The sequence below is a fragment of the Vanellus vanellus genome (assembly GCF_965231255.1).
Source record: "Vanellus vanellus genome assembly, contig: HAP1_SCAFFOLD_1741, whole genome shotgun sequence".
In the NCBI taxonomy this organism is placed as follows: domain Eukaryota; kingdom Metazoa; phylum Chordata; class Aves; order Charadriiformes; family Charadriidae; genus Vanellus; species Vanellus vanellus.
This window is the reverse complement of record NW_028128230.1, coordinates 1-15,368: the sequence shown is the minus strand read 5'-3', so window position 1 is coordinate 15,368 and position 15,368 is coordinate 1. Positions and strand designations below refer to the sequence as shown.

The window sequence follows — 15,368 nt, the reverse complement described above, 5'->3', positions numbered from 1 at the left end:
TAGGGGGGGCCCGGTATGGCCATGGGGCTGGCAGGGTTGGGGACCCTGGCATAGGGCTGGCAGGGTTGGGGACCCCAGTGTGGCCGTGGGGCTGGGAGTGTTGGGGACACCAGGATGGGACTGGCAGCGTTGGGGACACCAGGATGGAGCTGGCAGAGTTGGGGGGGACCGCTGTATGGCCATGGGACAGACTGGCAAGGATGGGGGGACCCTGGCATGGCGCTGGCAGGGTTGGGGGGACCCCAGTATGGCCATGGGGCTGGCAGGGTTGGGGACACCAGCATGGGACTGGCAGGGTTGGGACCCTGGAGTGGCTATAGGGGCTGACAGGGTTGGGGACCCCAGAATGGGGCCGGGAGGGTTGGGGGGGGCCCGGTATGGCCATGGGGCTGGCAGGGTTGGGGACCCCAGTGTGGCTCTGGGGCTGGGAGGGTTGGGGACACCAGGATGGGACTGGCAGCGTTGGGGACACCAGGATGGAGCTGGCAGAGTTGGGGGGGACCGCCGTATGGCCATGGGACAGACTGGCAAGGATGAGGTGACCCTGGCATGGGGCTGGCAGGGTTGGGGACCCTGACATGGATGTGGGGCTGGCAGGGTAGGGGGGACCCCTCTATGGCCATGGGACAGACTGGCAGGGTTGGGGACAGCAGGATGGAGCTGGCAGGGTTGGGGGGACCCCAGTATGGCCATGGGACTGGCAGGGTTGGGGACACCAGCACGGGACTGGCAGGGTTGGGGACACTGGCCAAGCCATGGTGGCGGCAAAGCATGGTGCCAACCCCCTGTCTGTCCCCCCCCCAGAGCCCTCCGCCGGGCACCGGCAGCCACCCCAGGGCACGGGCGGGCAGGAGGAGGAGGAGGAGGAGGAGGATGAAGAGGCAGCAGAGGATGATGAAGATGAGGAGGAGGAGGAGGAGGAGGTGCCCCTGGTGACCCGGCACAAGCGTCACCCGGCGGTGGGCGAGGGCCAGGCCATCGCCAGCGTCATCATCTACCGCACGCTGGCCGGGCTCCTGCCCGAGCAGTACGACACCGACAAGCGCAGCCTCAGGTGCCCGCGGGGCTGGGGGGCACCGGGGGGCACCGGGGAGGGTGGGGAGGGGGTTGGGAGGGTGCCCGTGGGGTGCCAGGGTAGGGGAGGGCATCTGTGGGGTGCTGGGACAGGAGTGTCCCCTGGGCACCCCCAGGAAAGGGTGTCTGTGGGGTGCCGGGAGATGGGGTGCCAAGGGGGGTGCCCATGGGGTGCCCAAGGGTGGGGTCAACAGGGACGGTGCCCACTGGGTACCTGAGGAGGGGGCTATAGGGGGCAGGGAGGGTGCCCGTGGGGTGCCAGGTCAAGGGAGGGCATCTGTGGGGTGCTGGGAGATGGGGGAGCAGTGGGGTGCCCGTGGGGTGCCCAGGGGTGGGGACAGAGGGTGGTGGGAGGGTGCCCATGGGGTGCTGGGACATACGGGGACAAGGGGGGTGCCCATGGGGTGCCCAAGGGTGGGGGCAACAGGGTTGGGTGCCCACTGGGTACCTGAGGAGGGGGCTATAGGGGACGGGGAGGGTGCCCGTGGGGTGCCAGGGCAGGGGATGGCATCTGTGGGGTGCTGGGAGATGGGGGAGCAATGGGGTGCCCATGGGGTGCCCAAGGGTGGGGGCACGGGGGCTGGAAAGGTTGCCCATGGGGTGCCAGGTCAAGGGAGGGCATCTGTGGGGTGCTGGGAGATGGGGGGCAGTGGGGTGCCCATGGGGTGCCCAGAGGTGGGGTCAACAGGGTTGGGTGCCCACTGGGTACCCGAGGAGGGGGCTATAGGGGGCAGGGAGGGTGCCCGTGGGGTGCCAGGGCAGGGGATGGCATCTGTGGGGTGCTGGGAGATGGGGGAGCAGTGGGGTGCCCGTGGGGTGCCCAAGGGTGGGGGCACGGGGGCTGGGAAGGTTGCCCATGGGGTGCCAGGTCAAGGGAGGGCATCTGTGGGGTGCTGGGAGATGGGGGGCAGTGGGGTGCCCATGGGGTGCCCAGAGGTGGGGTCAACAGGGTTGGGTGCCCACTGGGTACCCGAGGAGGGGGCTATAGGGGGCAGGGAGGGTGCCCGTGGGGTGCCAGGGCAGGGGATGGCATCTGTGGGGTGCTGGGAGATGGGGGAGCAGTGGGGTGCCCGTGGGGTGCCCAGGGGTGGGGACAGAGGGTGGTGGGAGGGTGGCCATGGGGTGCCAGGGCACAGCGGGGCACCGAGACGGGTGGCAGGGTGCCCTGGGGGTTGGGGGGGAGATGACCAGAGGGCACCCTGCCCCCGCTGCACCCCAGGGTGCCCAAGCGCCCCGTCATCAACACGCCGGTGGTGAGCATCAGCGTGCACGCGGGGGGCGCGCGGGCACCGCGGGCGCTGGCGAAGCCCATCACCCTCCAGTTCCGGCTGCTGGAGACACAGGAGCGCTCCAAACCCATCTGCGTCTTCTGGAACCACTCCCTCCTGTGAGCCCCGGGGACGGGGACACCCCCGGAGGGGGGGACATGGGGGACACGGGGACACCCCCAGCAAAGGGACGGGGGACATCAGGATGGGGACGCCCCCGGCAAAGGGATGGGGACATGGGGATGGGGTGGGGTGGGTGACCCAACGGGCAGGGATGGGGTGGCACGTGGGTGTGGAGGTGACCCTGGACGCCATGGGTGGGTGACATGGGGACAGGGCCATGCCCAGACCTGTCCTGGTGGGTGACATGGGGACAGGACTGTGGGGTGGCATCCCTGGTACAGGTGGGTGGCACGGGGACATGGGTGTGGGGTGGCATCCCTGTCCTGGTAGGTGACATGGGGACAGGGCTGTGGGGTGGCATCCGTGGTGCAGGTGGGTGGCACGGGGACATGGGTGTGGGGTGGCATCCCTGTCCTGGTAGGTGACATGGGGACAGGGCCATGCCAGGCAGCTCAGATCCTGGTGGGTGACACAGGGACAGGGCATTGAGGTGGCATCCCTGTCCTAGTAGGTGACATGGAGACAGGGCTGTGGGGTGGCATCCCTGTCCCTGGTGTCACGGGTGGTAGCACGGGGACATAGCTGTGGGGTGGCAGTCCTGACCCTGGTGTCACAGGTGGGCGGTGGGAGGGGACCCGAGCAGTGTCCCCGGGTGTGTTGGGTGTCCCCAAGTGGTGTCCCCAAATAGGGTGGGTGTCCCGGAACAGTGGCTGAGGGTGCCGGTGGGTGTCCCCAGATGAGTAGGTGTCCCCAGATGGTGTCCCCAGTTGGGGCGGGTGTCCTGGATGGTGGCTGAGGGTGACAGTGGGTGTCCCCAGATGGGGTGGGTGTCCCTGGGTGGTGTCCCTGGGGACCGGGTGTCCTGGGGCGGTGGCTGAGGGTGACACTGGGTGTCCCCAGATGGTGTGGATGTCTCAGGTGGTGGCTGAGGGTGACAATGGGTGTCCCCAGATGGGGCGGGTGTTCATGGGGGTTGTCCCTAGCTAGGGTGGGTGTCCATGGGTGGTGTCCCCGGGGGGGCAGGTGTCCCAGCTGGTGGCTGAGGGTGACAATGGGTGTCCCCAGTGGGGTGAGTGTCCAGGGAGGTGTCCCCATGTGCGGTGGGTGTCTGGGGCGGTGTCCCCATACGCGGTGGGTGTCCGGGGCGGTGTCCCCATACGCGGTGGGTGTCTGGGTGGTGTCCCCATGTGCGGTGGGTGTCCGGGGCGGTGTCCCCGGGGCGCGGGTGGCCGGGCGGTGGCTGAGGGTGCCGCGCAGGGCGGGCGGCGCGGGCGGCTGGTCGGCGCGGGGCTGCGAGGTCGTCTTCCGCAACCGGAGCCACGTCAGCTGCCAGTGCCACCACCTCACCAGCTTCGCCGTCCTCATGGACATCTCCCGCCGCGAGGTGGGACACTGGGGAGACTGGGGAGGGACACTGGTGGGGACACTGGGGGGGACACTGGTGGGGACACTGGAGGAGACACTGGGGGGGACACTGATGGGGACACTGATGGGGACACTGGGGAAGACACTGGTGGGGACACTAGGGGGGACACTGGGGGACACTGGGGGACACTGGCGGAAACACTGATGGGGACGCTGGTGGACACACTGATGAGGACACTGGGGGGGACATTGGAGGAACATTGGGGGGACACTGGGGGACACTGGTGGGGACACTGATGGGGACACTGATGGGGACACTGGGGGGGGCACTGGGGAAGACACTGGTGGGGACACTGGGGGACACTGGGGGAGACTGATGGGGACACTGGTGGGGACATTGGAGGAACACTGGGAGGACATTGGGGAACACTGGCGGGACACTGGTGGGGACACTGGGGGACACTGGGGGACACTGGGGCATGGGGTGACGCGGGGACAGGGGGCACACGGGGGACACGGCTGGGGGTGCCATGCCATGGGGCGGGGCTGGGAGGTGGAAGGGGCGTGGCTTGTGGTAAGGGGGAGGGGACAAGGGGTGGGCGGGGCTTGGTAGAAGGGGAGGGGTCACGTGGGGTGGGGTCGGGGTAGAGGGGTGGGTGCCCATAGGGGCGGGGCCGAACAGGGTGGGCGGGGCTCCAATGGGGCGGGGCTCCAATGGGGCGGGGCTAAGCAAGGAGGGTGGGGGGTTGATGGGTAGAGTCTCAATGGGGTGTGGCTTAGCATGGCGGGCGGAGCTAAGCATGGTGGGCGGGGTTCCAATGGGGCGGGGCTGAGTGGCATGGGTGGAGTCCCAATAGGGCGGGGCTAAGCATGGAGGGCGGGGTTCCCATGGGGTGGGGCCAGAGTGGGTGGGGTTCCAATAGGGCAGGGCTGAGCAGGGAGGGCGGGTCTCGAGGGGGCGGAGCTAAGCAGGGTGGGTGGAGTCCCAATAGGGCGGGGTCAAGCAGGGTGGGCGGGGCTCCCGGGGGGGCGGGGCTGATGGCTGGTTTCCCATAGGCCGAACCCCACGGGGGTGTGGCATTGTGGGCGGGGCTTCCCAGTGGCAGGACCAGTCCGTATGTCCCCATAAGGCGGGAGGATGGTTTAGCCGGGGGGGGCGTGGCTTTGTCGGGAGGGGGCGTGTCTCGAGGGGGGGGCGGGGCCTGTCGTGACGCTGCCGCCGTGGGGCAGAACGGGGAGATCCTACCGCTGGCGGCGCTGACCTACGGCTCGCTGGGGGTGGGGCTGGCGGGGCTCCTGCTAGCCGTGCTGGCCCTGGGGGGGCTGCGGGGGCCGCGCTCCAACCGCCACTGCATCCGCCGCCACGCCGCCACCGCCCTCTTCCTCGCCCAGCTCGTCTTCCTCCTCGGCATCAACCAGGCCGACCTCCCGGTGCGCCAGGGCGGGGCTTGGGGGGGGGTGGGTGGGAGGGGCCTGATGGGGTGGGGCTCGGGGTGGGAGGGGCTGCGGGAGCCCGGAGGGGAGGCGGCTGCTGGGGTGGGGCTAACGGGATGGGGTGAAGGGGGTGGGGCCTCTCGGGGGGTGGGGCCTATTAAAGGGGTGGGGGGGTCTTAAAAGGGGCGTGGCCTCTAATGGGGTGGGGCTTGTTAAAGGGGTGGGGCCCTCAAAGGAGCGGAGCTCTCAGAGGGTGGGGCCTCGAAGGGGGTGGGCTCTAGAAGAGGGCGGGGTCTCAAAGGGGTGGGGTCCTTACAGGGGGTGGGGCCTCAAAGGGGGTGGGGCCCCAAAGGGGGTGGAGCTCCCAGGAGGTGTGGCCTCAAAAGAGGTGGGGTCTCGAAGAGGGGGTGGGCTCTCCAAAAGGGTGGGGCTCCCTATGTGGGTGTGGCTCCCAAAGGGGGTGGGACTCCCAAATAGGGTGTGGCTCTAGGGGTGGGGTGGTAGTGGGGGGAGGCGGGATTCCAGGAAGGGGTGTGGCTTTCATGGGCGGGGCCGCAGAAGGGGGAGGGAGTGCATGTGGTTTGCGTGGGCAGCGCTGTGCAGAGGGGGGGAGGGGCTTCGGGGGCGGGGGGGCGGGGCTGCGAGGGGGGGCGGGGTTGCGGAGCTGGGGGGCGTGGCTGCGGGGGCGTGGCAGTGACGCGGGCGGCGCAGCTGGCGTGCACGGTGGTGGCCATCCTGCTGCAGTTCCTCTACATGAGCGCGGTGGGCTGGGCGCTGCTGGAGGGGCTGCACCTCTACCGGCGCCGCAGCGAACCCCGTCACGTCGACCGCGGCCCCATGCGCTTCTACCACGTGCTGGGCTGGGGGCTGCCCGCCTTCATCACCGGTGAGGACACGCCCACCCTAACCCCGCCCCCTGTCCCTGACCCCGCCCCCTGCAGCCTCCCCCCCACCCCCAGGCCCCCACCTCTGCTTCACTCGACCCCCTCTGCATTGCCACGCCCCCCTGTAGGGTTTGGCCCCGCCCACTGAACCCCCTCCCCAATCAGCTTTGTGTAGGGTGGGGGTTCATTTCCAGGCATAGCCCCGCCCCCAAAGACCATAGCCCCGCCCCCAACAGCACAGCCCTGTTCCTGAGTATATAGCCACGCCCCCAGGAGCATAGCCACGCCCCAGAGCCCCACCCCAGCTCAACAGCCCCACCCCCAAAAGCATAGCCCCGCCCCAAAAGGAGCCCCACCCAGCAGCATAGCCCCGCCCCTGAGAGCAGAGCCCTGGCCAACTTCTTAGACACGCCCCCAGGGTGATGGCCCCGCCCTTATCTCGGGTAGCCCCGCCCCAAGGTGTTAGACATGCCCCAGGGCCATAGCCCCGCCCCCACCCAGCATAGCCCCGCCCCATTGTTCTAGACACGCCACTAGGGGCATAGCCCCGCCCATATGCACCATAGCCCCACCCCACAACTTTAGACACCCCCTAGGGGCATAGCCACGCCCCCAACTAGCATAGCCCCGCCCCCACAATTTTAGACATGCCCCCAAGGTCACAGCTCCGCCCACATGCAGCATAGCCCCGCCCTACAACTCTAGACATGCCCTAGAGCCTTAGCCCCGCCCCCAGGTTCTTAGGCACGCCCCCAGGGGCACAGCCCCGCCCACATGCAGTATACCCACGCCCCTACTACTTTAGCCACGCCCCTAGAGCCGTAGCCCCGCCCCCAGGGCATCCCCCCTTCCCCAGCCCTGCCCCACCCGCGTGCCATTCCACGCCCCAGCTTGCCTTAGCTCCGCCCCTCCGCGGCGAGCCACGCCCCTCGGCGGTTAGCCCCGCCCCCCCGGGGGGTGTGGTGGTGTTGTCCCCGCCCCTGAGCCGTGGCTGCCCGCAGGGCTGGCGGTGGGGCTGGACCCCGAGGGCTACGGCAACCCCGACTTCTGCTGGCTCTCCATCCACGACAGCCTCGTCTGGAGCCTGGCGGGACCCATCGCCTGCGCCGTGGCCGTGCGTAGCGGGGGGAAGGGTGGGGGGCAGCACCCATGGGTGACGGCGGCGCGTCCTCCCCCCCGCCCGCTCACCCCCCTGTCCCCGCAGGTCAGCATCTTCTTCCTCGTGCTGGCGGCCAGGGCCACCTGCAGCACCCCGCAGGGCTTCGAGAAGAAGGGCACGGCGTGAGTCAGCGGGGCGGCGGGGCACCCATGGGTGGCGGGGGGGCATGGAGGGATGGGGCACCCACGGGTGGCAGGGGGGCACAAGGTGCATGGGTGCTCCTGGCTGGCAGGGGTCGGCGTTGAGTGTTGGGGCACCCATGGGTGGCAGGGGGGTAACACGGTGCCTATGGGTGGCGGGGGGGCATTGGGTGCTGGGGCACCCATGGGTGGCAGGAAGGCACAGGGTGCATGGATGCTTCTGGATGGTGGGGGGGGCATTGGGTGCTGGGGCACCCATGGGTGGCAGGGGGGCACAGGGTGCTTATGGGGGCAGGGGGATGTGCAGGGCTGGGGCACCCATGGGTGACAGGGGGACATGCAGGGCTGGGGCACCCATGGGTGGCAGGGGGGCACAGGGTGCTTATGGGGGCAGGGGGATGTGCAGGGCTGGGGCACCCATGGGTGACAGGGGGACATGCAGGGCTGGGGCACCCATGGGTGGCAGGGGGGCACAGGGTGCTTATGGGGGCAGGGGGACACGTAGGGCTGGGGCACCCATGGGTGACAGGGGAACATGTAGGGCTGGGGCACCCATGGGTGGCAGGGGGGCACAGGGTGCATGGATGCTTCTGGCTGGTGGGGGGGGGCACTGTGTGCGGGGGCACCCATGGGTGGCGTGGGGCACAGGGTGCCTATGGGTGGCGGGGGCACATGTAGGGCTGGGGCACCCATGGGTGGCAGGGGGGCACTGTATGCTGGAGCACCCATAGGTGCCGGGGGGCCGGGGGGTGTAGGGCCACCCCTGGGTGGCACAGAGCGCTGAGGTGCCCCTGGGTGGCAGCGGTGGAGAGACGTGGCGCGTGGGCGGCAGGGACACAGGGAGGGTGCGCGGCACCCAGGGGTGGCGGGGGCGCGGGCGGGGGGTGACGGCGGTGTCCCCAGCTCCGGGCTGCAGACGGCGGCGGTGGTGCTGGCGCTGCCCAGCCTGGCCTGGCTGCTGGCCCTGCTCGCCGTCAACAGCGACGCGCTCCTCTTCCACTACCTCTTCGCCGTCTCCAACTGCCTCCAGGTCACCGCCGCCCCCCAGAGCCCCCCTCCCTCTGCCCCCCAGAGCCCCCTACCCCTGTGCCCCCATACCCCTCTGCCCCCCAGAGCCCCCTACCCCTGTGCCCCCATACCTCTCTGCCCCCCATAGTCCCCTACCCCTCTGCCCCCATACCTGTACCCCTGTGCCCCCCATAGCCCCCTACCCCTGTGCCCCCATACCCCTCTGCCCCCCATAGCCCCCTACCCCTCTGCCCCCATACCTCTGTGCCCCCCATAGCCCCCTACGCCTGTGAGCCCATACCCCTGTGCCCCCCATAGCCCCCTACCCCTGTGCCCCCATACCCCTCTGCCCCCCAGAGCCCCCTATGCCTGTGAGCCCATACCCCTGTGACCCCCATAGCCCCCTACCCCTCTGCCCCCATACCCCTCTGCCCCCCATAGCCCCCTACCCCCGTGACCCCATACCTGTACCCCTGAGACCCCCATAGCCCCCTACCCCTCTGCCCCCATACCCCTCTGCCCCCCAGAGCCCCCCCACCCCTGTGAGCCCATACCCCTCTGCCCCCCATAGCCCCCTATCCCTGTGACCCCATACCTGTACCCTGTGCCCCCCATAGCCCCCTATTCCTGTGTCCTCATACCCCTGTGCTCCCCATATCCCCCCCACCCCTCTGACCCCATACCCCTGTGCCCCCCATAGTCCCCTAATCCTGTGCCCCCAGAGCCCCCTACCCTCTGCCCCCCAGAGCCCCCTACCCCTCTGCCCCCCCATCACTGTGCCCTCTATAGCCCCCCTACCCCTGTGTCCTCATACCCTTGTGCCCCCCATAGCCCCCTACCCCTGTGCCCCCCATGCCCCCCCACACCTCCCCCCTCTACCCCCACATCCCCTACACAGTTTTTGCCCCCCCAACCCCAATACTTCCTGTGCCTCCCTATATCCTCTGCCCCCTATACCTGCTCCCTATACTTCCCCACGTCCCTATACCTCCCCACACCCCCTATACCCCCCTGCAGCCCCTTTATCATTTGCATCCCTCTGCCCCCTACACCTCCCTGTGCCCCTATGCCCTATAACCCCCCCATGGCCCCTATACCTCCCCGTGCCCCTATGCCCTATAACCCCCCCATGGCCCCTATACCTCCCTGTGCCCCCATACTCCTACACCTCCTTTACCCCATTCCTCCTCTGTGTCCCCTCCATCCCTATGGCCCTATAGCACCCTATAGCACCCTATAGCTCCTGGTGGGTGCCTGGTGGGTAGCAGAGGTCCCTCACCTATTTCGGGGGGGGGGTCCCCCCGGGTGCAAAGCATCCGGGGCACCCAGTGGGTATGGGGGGGGGGTCCCTCACCCAGTGTGGGGTGCCAACGGGGGGGCACCCAGCGGGCAGGGGGGTCCCTTGCCATATCTGGGGTGCCAACGGGGGGGCACCCGGGGTGGGGGCGTGGGGGGGGGGTTCACCCAGTTTGGGGTGCCAACGGGGGGGGCTCACAGTGGGTATGGGGGGAGACCCTCACCCATTTTGGGCTGCCGATGGGGGGGCACCCAGTAGGTATGGGGCGCCGGTGGGGTCCCCTGCAGTGCACAGAGGGGGGGGGGGGGGGCTGGCAGACTCCCCCTGCGCCCCCCATGCCCACGTGTCCCCCCCCCCCCCCACTTCACCCCAGGGCCCCCTCATCTTCCTCTTCTGCGTGGTGCTGAGCAAAGAGGTGCGGAGGAGCCTCCGGCTGAGCTGCACCCGCAGGCGCAGCCCCGACCCCGCCATGGCCACCAAGTCCACCCTCACCCCCGTGAGTGCCACAGCCGGGGGGGGACACGGATGGACCCGGGGGGGTGAGGGACAGCCACCCACCCCGGCCGCGGTGTCCCCACGGCAGGCCTACGGCTGCGACAGCACCTACGTGGCGGGAGGGCTGTACCCGGCACCCACCGGCGGCTCCAGCGGGTCCCTGCACAGCACCGCGCGCTCCGGCAAGAGCCACCACAGCTACATCCCCTTCGTGCGGCGGTACCGCCCGGGGACACCGCCCGGGGAGGGTGGCGGGGTGGCACGGTGACAGGGTGGCGGCATGGTGGTGGGGTGGCGGGGTGGCAGGGTGATGGGACGATGGGTTGGTGGCATGGTGGCATGGTGCTAGGGTGACAAGATGAGGGTGGCGTGGCGATGGGTTGGCGGCACGGTGGTGGGGTGGCGGGGTGACAGGGTGGCAGGGTGATGGGACGATGGGTTGGTGGCATGGTGGCATGGTGACAGGATGAGGGTGGCGTGGCGATGGGTTGGCGGCATGGTGGTGGGGTGGCAGGATGAGGGTGGCGTGGTGATGGGTTGGTGGCACGGTGGCATGGTGGTGGGGTGACAGGGTGGCATGGTGATGGGACGATGGGTTGGTGGCATGGTGGCATGGTGACAGGATGAGGGTGGTGTGGCGATGGGTTGGCGGCATGGTGGTGGGGTGGCAGGATGAGGGTGGCGTGGCGATGGGTTGGTGGCACGGTGGTGGGGTGGCGGGGTGGCAGGGTGATAGGATGATGGGTTGGTGGCATGGTGGCGGGGTGGCATGGTGCTGGGGTGACAGGATGAAGGTGGTGTGGTGACGGGTTGATGGCATGGTGGCAGGGTTATGGGTTGGTGGCATGGTGGCATGGTGGCATTGTGCTGGGGTGACGGGATGGCAGGGTGGCATGATGATGGGTTGGTGGCACGGCAGCGGGGTGGTGGGGTGGCATGGTGCTGGGGTGACGGGATGGTGGGGTGATGGGTTGGTGGCATGGTGGCAGGGTGGTGGGTACTGGGGTGACAGGGTGGCAGGGTGGTGGGGTGATGGGATGGCATGGTGGCAGGGTGGTGTGGTGGCAGGGTGGCAGGGTGGCATGGTGATGGGTTGGTGGCATGGCAGCATGGTGGCATAGTGGTGGGGTGATGGGATGGCATGGTGGCAGGGTGATGGGGTGATGGTGGCATGCAGCGTGGTAGCCGGGTGGTGACACGGGGTGGCAGGGTGACAGGGTGGCAGGGCGTTGGGGTGACAAGGTGCTGGGTTGGCATGATGACATGATGACAGGGTGTTGGGGTGCCAGTGGGTGGCAGAGTGTCGGGGTGACACAGTGACAGGGTGGCAGGGTGTTTGGGTGTCGGGGTGACACGGTGACAGGGTGGCAGGGTGTTTGGGTGTCGGGGTGACATGGTGACAGGGTGGCAGGGTGTTTGGGTGGCAGGGTGTCGGGGTGACATGATGACAGGGTGTTGGGGTGACATGATGACAGGGTGGCAGGGTGTTTGGGTGGCAGGGTGTCGGGGTGACACGGTGACAGGGTGGCAGGGTGTTTGGGTGTCGGGGTGACATGGTGACAGGGTGGCAGGGTGTTCGGGTGGCAGGGTGTCAGGGTGACACAATGGCAGGGTGTTGGGGTGACATGATGACAGGGTGTCAGGGTGTTCGGGTGGCAGGGTGTTGGGGTGACACAGTGACAGGGTGGCGGGGTGTTCAGGTGTCAGGGTGACACGGTGACAGGGTGGCAGGGTGTTTGGGTGGCAGGGTGGCGGGGTGACATGGTGACAGGGTGGCGGGGTGTTCGGGTGTTTGGGTGTCGGGGTGACACGGTGACAGGGTGGCGGGGTGTTCGGGTGTCGGGGTGACATGGTGACACGGTGGCAGGGCGGCAGGGCGTTGGGGCGGCGTGATGACAGGGTGGCATGATGACGGGGTGCCGGGGGGTGCCGGGGGGTGCCGGGGTGCGCGGGTGCCGCTGGGTGCAGCTGTCCCCTCTCCGCAGGGAGGACTCGGGGCTGGCGGGCAGCCCGGGGCGGCGGGCGCTGCCCGAGCCGGGGGGGCTCTGCCTGGACACGCCGGACCGGCCGGAGGGTACGGCCATCACCCGTGACACGAGTGTGCGCGGCCTCAGCCGGCGCCGGTTTGGGGGGGGGGGGGGGGGGGGCGGGTGGGGGTGGCCCCGGGGACCCCCTGAGCTGTGTGTATGTGTCCCCCCCCCCCCCCCCCCCAGAGCATGACACGGACTCGGACAGTGATCTGTCGCTGGAGGATGACCGGAGCGGCTCCTACGGCTCCACTCACTCCTCCGAGAGCGAAGATGAGGGGCCCCCCCCCGGGTGGGACCCCCTGCCCGGACCCCCCCTGCCCCCCCCCACCCCCGGTAATGCCAGCCTGGGGGGCACCCAGTGGGGTGGGGGGGGGTCCTTCACCCTCTCTGGGGGCACCCAGTGGGTATGGGGGGGGGGGGGGGCTTGCCTTGTCTGGGGTGCGAGGGGGGGCACCCAGGGGGGGTCCTTCGCCCTGTCTGTGTGTGGTTGGGGGGCACCCAGTGGGCTCAGGGGGGGTCCCTCGCCCTGGATGGGGTGGTGATGGGGGGGGGGGGGGGGGCACCCAGTGGGGTGGGGGGGGTCCTTCACCCTGTTTGGGGGCACCCAGTGGGTATGGGGGGGGCTCACCCTCTCTGGGGGCACCCAGTGGGTATGGGGGGGGGGGGGGGCATTGTGTTCAGGGTGCCAATGGGGGGGCACCCAGTGGGTGCAGGGGGTCCCCCTGCTCTGGCTGGGTGCTGGGGGGGGGACACCCCGGGGGATGGGGGGAGCGGGAGGGGGGGGTCCCCTCACCCAGTCTGAGATGCCAATGGGGGGCACCCAGTGGGGTTTGGGGGGGGGGGGGGTCCCTCACCCTCTCCACCTTACCGGGGGGGCACCCAGTGGGTCCCTCACCCAGTCTGGGGGGCTCTGATGGGGGGCACCCAGTGGGGTTTGGGGGGGGGGGGAGGTGGGGATCCCTCTCCTTAGCAGCCCCCCCGCCCCCCCCCGCCTTGCCCGCAGGTGACAGCCCGGTGGCCCCGGGGCGACCGTACTGGCCGGGGGAGTTCGTGACGACGGCGAGTGAGAGCGAGGGGCCCGGTGGCCCCGAAACGCTGCGGGTGGAAACCGGGGGGGGCGAAGGGCCCCCCCGCGGCGACCCCCCCCGCCTTAACGGCGAAACCCTCCCCAGGGACCCCCCGCTGCTGCCCCTGCCCCACCCCCACAAAGGTAAGGAGGTGCCCCCCACCCAAAAATAGGGGTGGGGAGGGGGGGGGGGCACCTTAAAGCTGGGACACCCACCCCCACCCCCCCCCAAAAAAAAAAAATTAACCTCCTTGGGTGGTGTCCCCCACCCCATAGGCATCCCTGAAGAAGAAGGGGCTGCCCCCCATCAGCGAGCGGGGCAGCACCCAGCGCTTGGGGCCCCCCCCGCCCCCCCCCGCGGGCACCGGCGCCTCCTCGGGCAGCGAAGGCAGTCGGGGGGGGCCCCCCGCCGCCCCCCGCCCCCGCCAGAGCCTGCAGGAGCAGCTCAGCGCCGTCACCCCCATCGCCATGAGCATCAAGGCCGGCACCGTGGATGAGGACTCCTCCGGCTCCGAGTGAGTGCCCGGTCCCGGGGGGCCCCACGGGTGACGGGGTGACCAACCGGTGACCAACGGGGTGCCAGGGTGACCAACCGGTGACCAACGGGGGACAGGGTTCTTCTCAGGCGACCATTGGGTGGCCATTAGGTTCAAGGGTGACCATTGGGAGCCCATCAGGTCACAGGGTACTCATTGGACACCCATTGGGGGACAGGGTCCCTCTTGGGTGCCCGTTGGGTGCCTGTTGGGTTCAAGGGTGACCGTTGGGTGCCCATCAGGTCACAGGGTACTCATTGGACACCCATTGGGGGACAAGGTCCCTCTTGGGTGCCCGTTGGGTGCCTGTTGGGTTCAAGGGTGACTGTTGGGTGCCCATCAGGTCACAGGGTACTCATTGGACACCCATTGGGGGACAGGGGTCCCTCTTGGGTGCCCGTTGGGTGCCTGTGGGGTTCAAGGGTGGGTGTTGGGCACCCATCGGGTGCAAGGGCAACTCTTGGGTGCCCATATGGAGCCAGGGTTCCTCTCAGGTGCCCAGTGGATCCCCATTGGGTTCAAGGGTGTCTGTTGGGATCAAGGGTGACCGTTGGGTGCCCATCAGGTCACAGGGTACTCATTGGACACCCACTGGGGGACAGGGTCCCTCTTGGGTGCCCGTTGGGTGCCCATTGGGTTCAAGGGTGACCATTGGGTGCCCATCGAGTGCCAGGGTTCCTCTTGGGTGCCCATAGCGTGCTAAGGGTGGATCTTGGGTGCCTGTTAGGTGCCGGAGTGCCTGATGGGTGTCCATCGGGTGCAGGGGTTCCCCTCGGGTGCCCACTGGGTTTGAGGACATCCATTGGGTGCCCACTGGGTGCCCGGTGGGTTTGAGGGTGCCTGTTGGGTGCCCATCAGCTCATGGTGCCTGTTGGGTGCTCCGTTGGGTGCCATGGTTCCTGTTGGTCACCCATTGGGTGGAAGGGTGCCTGTTGGGTGCCTGTTGGGTGCCATGGTTCCTGTTGGTCACCCATTGGGTGGAAGGGTGCCCGTTGGGTGCCCGTTGGGTGCCATGGTTCCTGTCGGTCACCCATTGGGTGGAAGGGCGCCCGTTGGGTGCCCGTTGGGTGCCATGGTTCCTGTTGGTCACCCATTGGGTGGAAGGGTGCCCGTTGGGTGCCCGTTGGGTTTGAGGGGGCCCATTGGGTGCCCGTTGGGTGGGCAGTGGGGGGTGGGGGTGGGAGGGGGGGGGGGGGCAGCCTCCCCGCGGGCACTAACCCTCCCTCTTCTCTCCTCCCCGCCCCCCCCACCCCCCCGCATCGCCCAGATTTCTGTTTTTTTAATTTTCTCCATTAACCCGCGGGGGGGGGGGGAGGGGGGGGGGGGAAGGGGTCTTCTACACCCCCCTCCCCACTCCCAACCCCCCCACCCCACACCCACCCCCCCCCGGGGGGGCGAGCGCTGGGTGCTGTGGGAGCGGAGGGGACCCTGGCACCCACCTCGCCCCCCCCCATCACGCATCCATCTGTCTTGGTTTTTTTTATCCCCC

At 69.1% G+C, this 15,368-nt stretch overlaps 1 protein-coding gene across 1 annotated transcript in view; it reads left to right on the top strand.

Moving 5' to 3' along the window:
• LOC309684646 (cadherin EGF LAG seven-pass G-type receptor 2-like) overlaps positions 1–13,862 on the top strand; it is a gene marked incomplete at both ends in the record, with an annotated part of 28,378 nt that extends 14,516 nt beyond the window's left edge. The window contains 14 exon segments of the mRNA XM_082500517.1: positions 805–1,054; positions 2,294–2,461; positions 3,723–3,849; positions 5,061–5,261; positions 5,976–6,150; positions 7,150–7,262; positions 7,353–7,429; positions 8,351–8,477; positions 10,126–10,248; positions 10,336–10,466; positions 12,233–12,321; positions 12,461–12,610; positions 13,281–13,486; positions 13,620–13,862. Of these exon segments, the coding sequence (XP_082356643.1) occupies positions 805–1,054; positions 2,294–2,461; positions 3,723–3,849; positions 5,061–5,261; positions 5,976–6,150; positions 7,150–7,262; positions 7,353–7,429; positions 8,351–8,477; positions 10,126–10,248; positions 10,336–10,466; positions 12,233–12,321; positions 12,461–12,610; positions 13,281–13,486; positions 13,620–13,862 (2,180 nt within the window).
• Between the last annotated feature and the right edge of the window lie 1,506 nt (positions 13,863–15,368).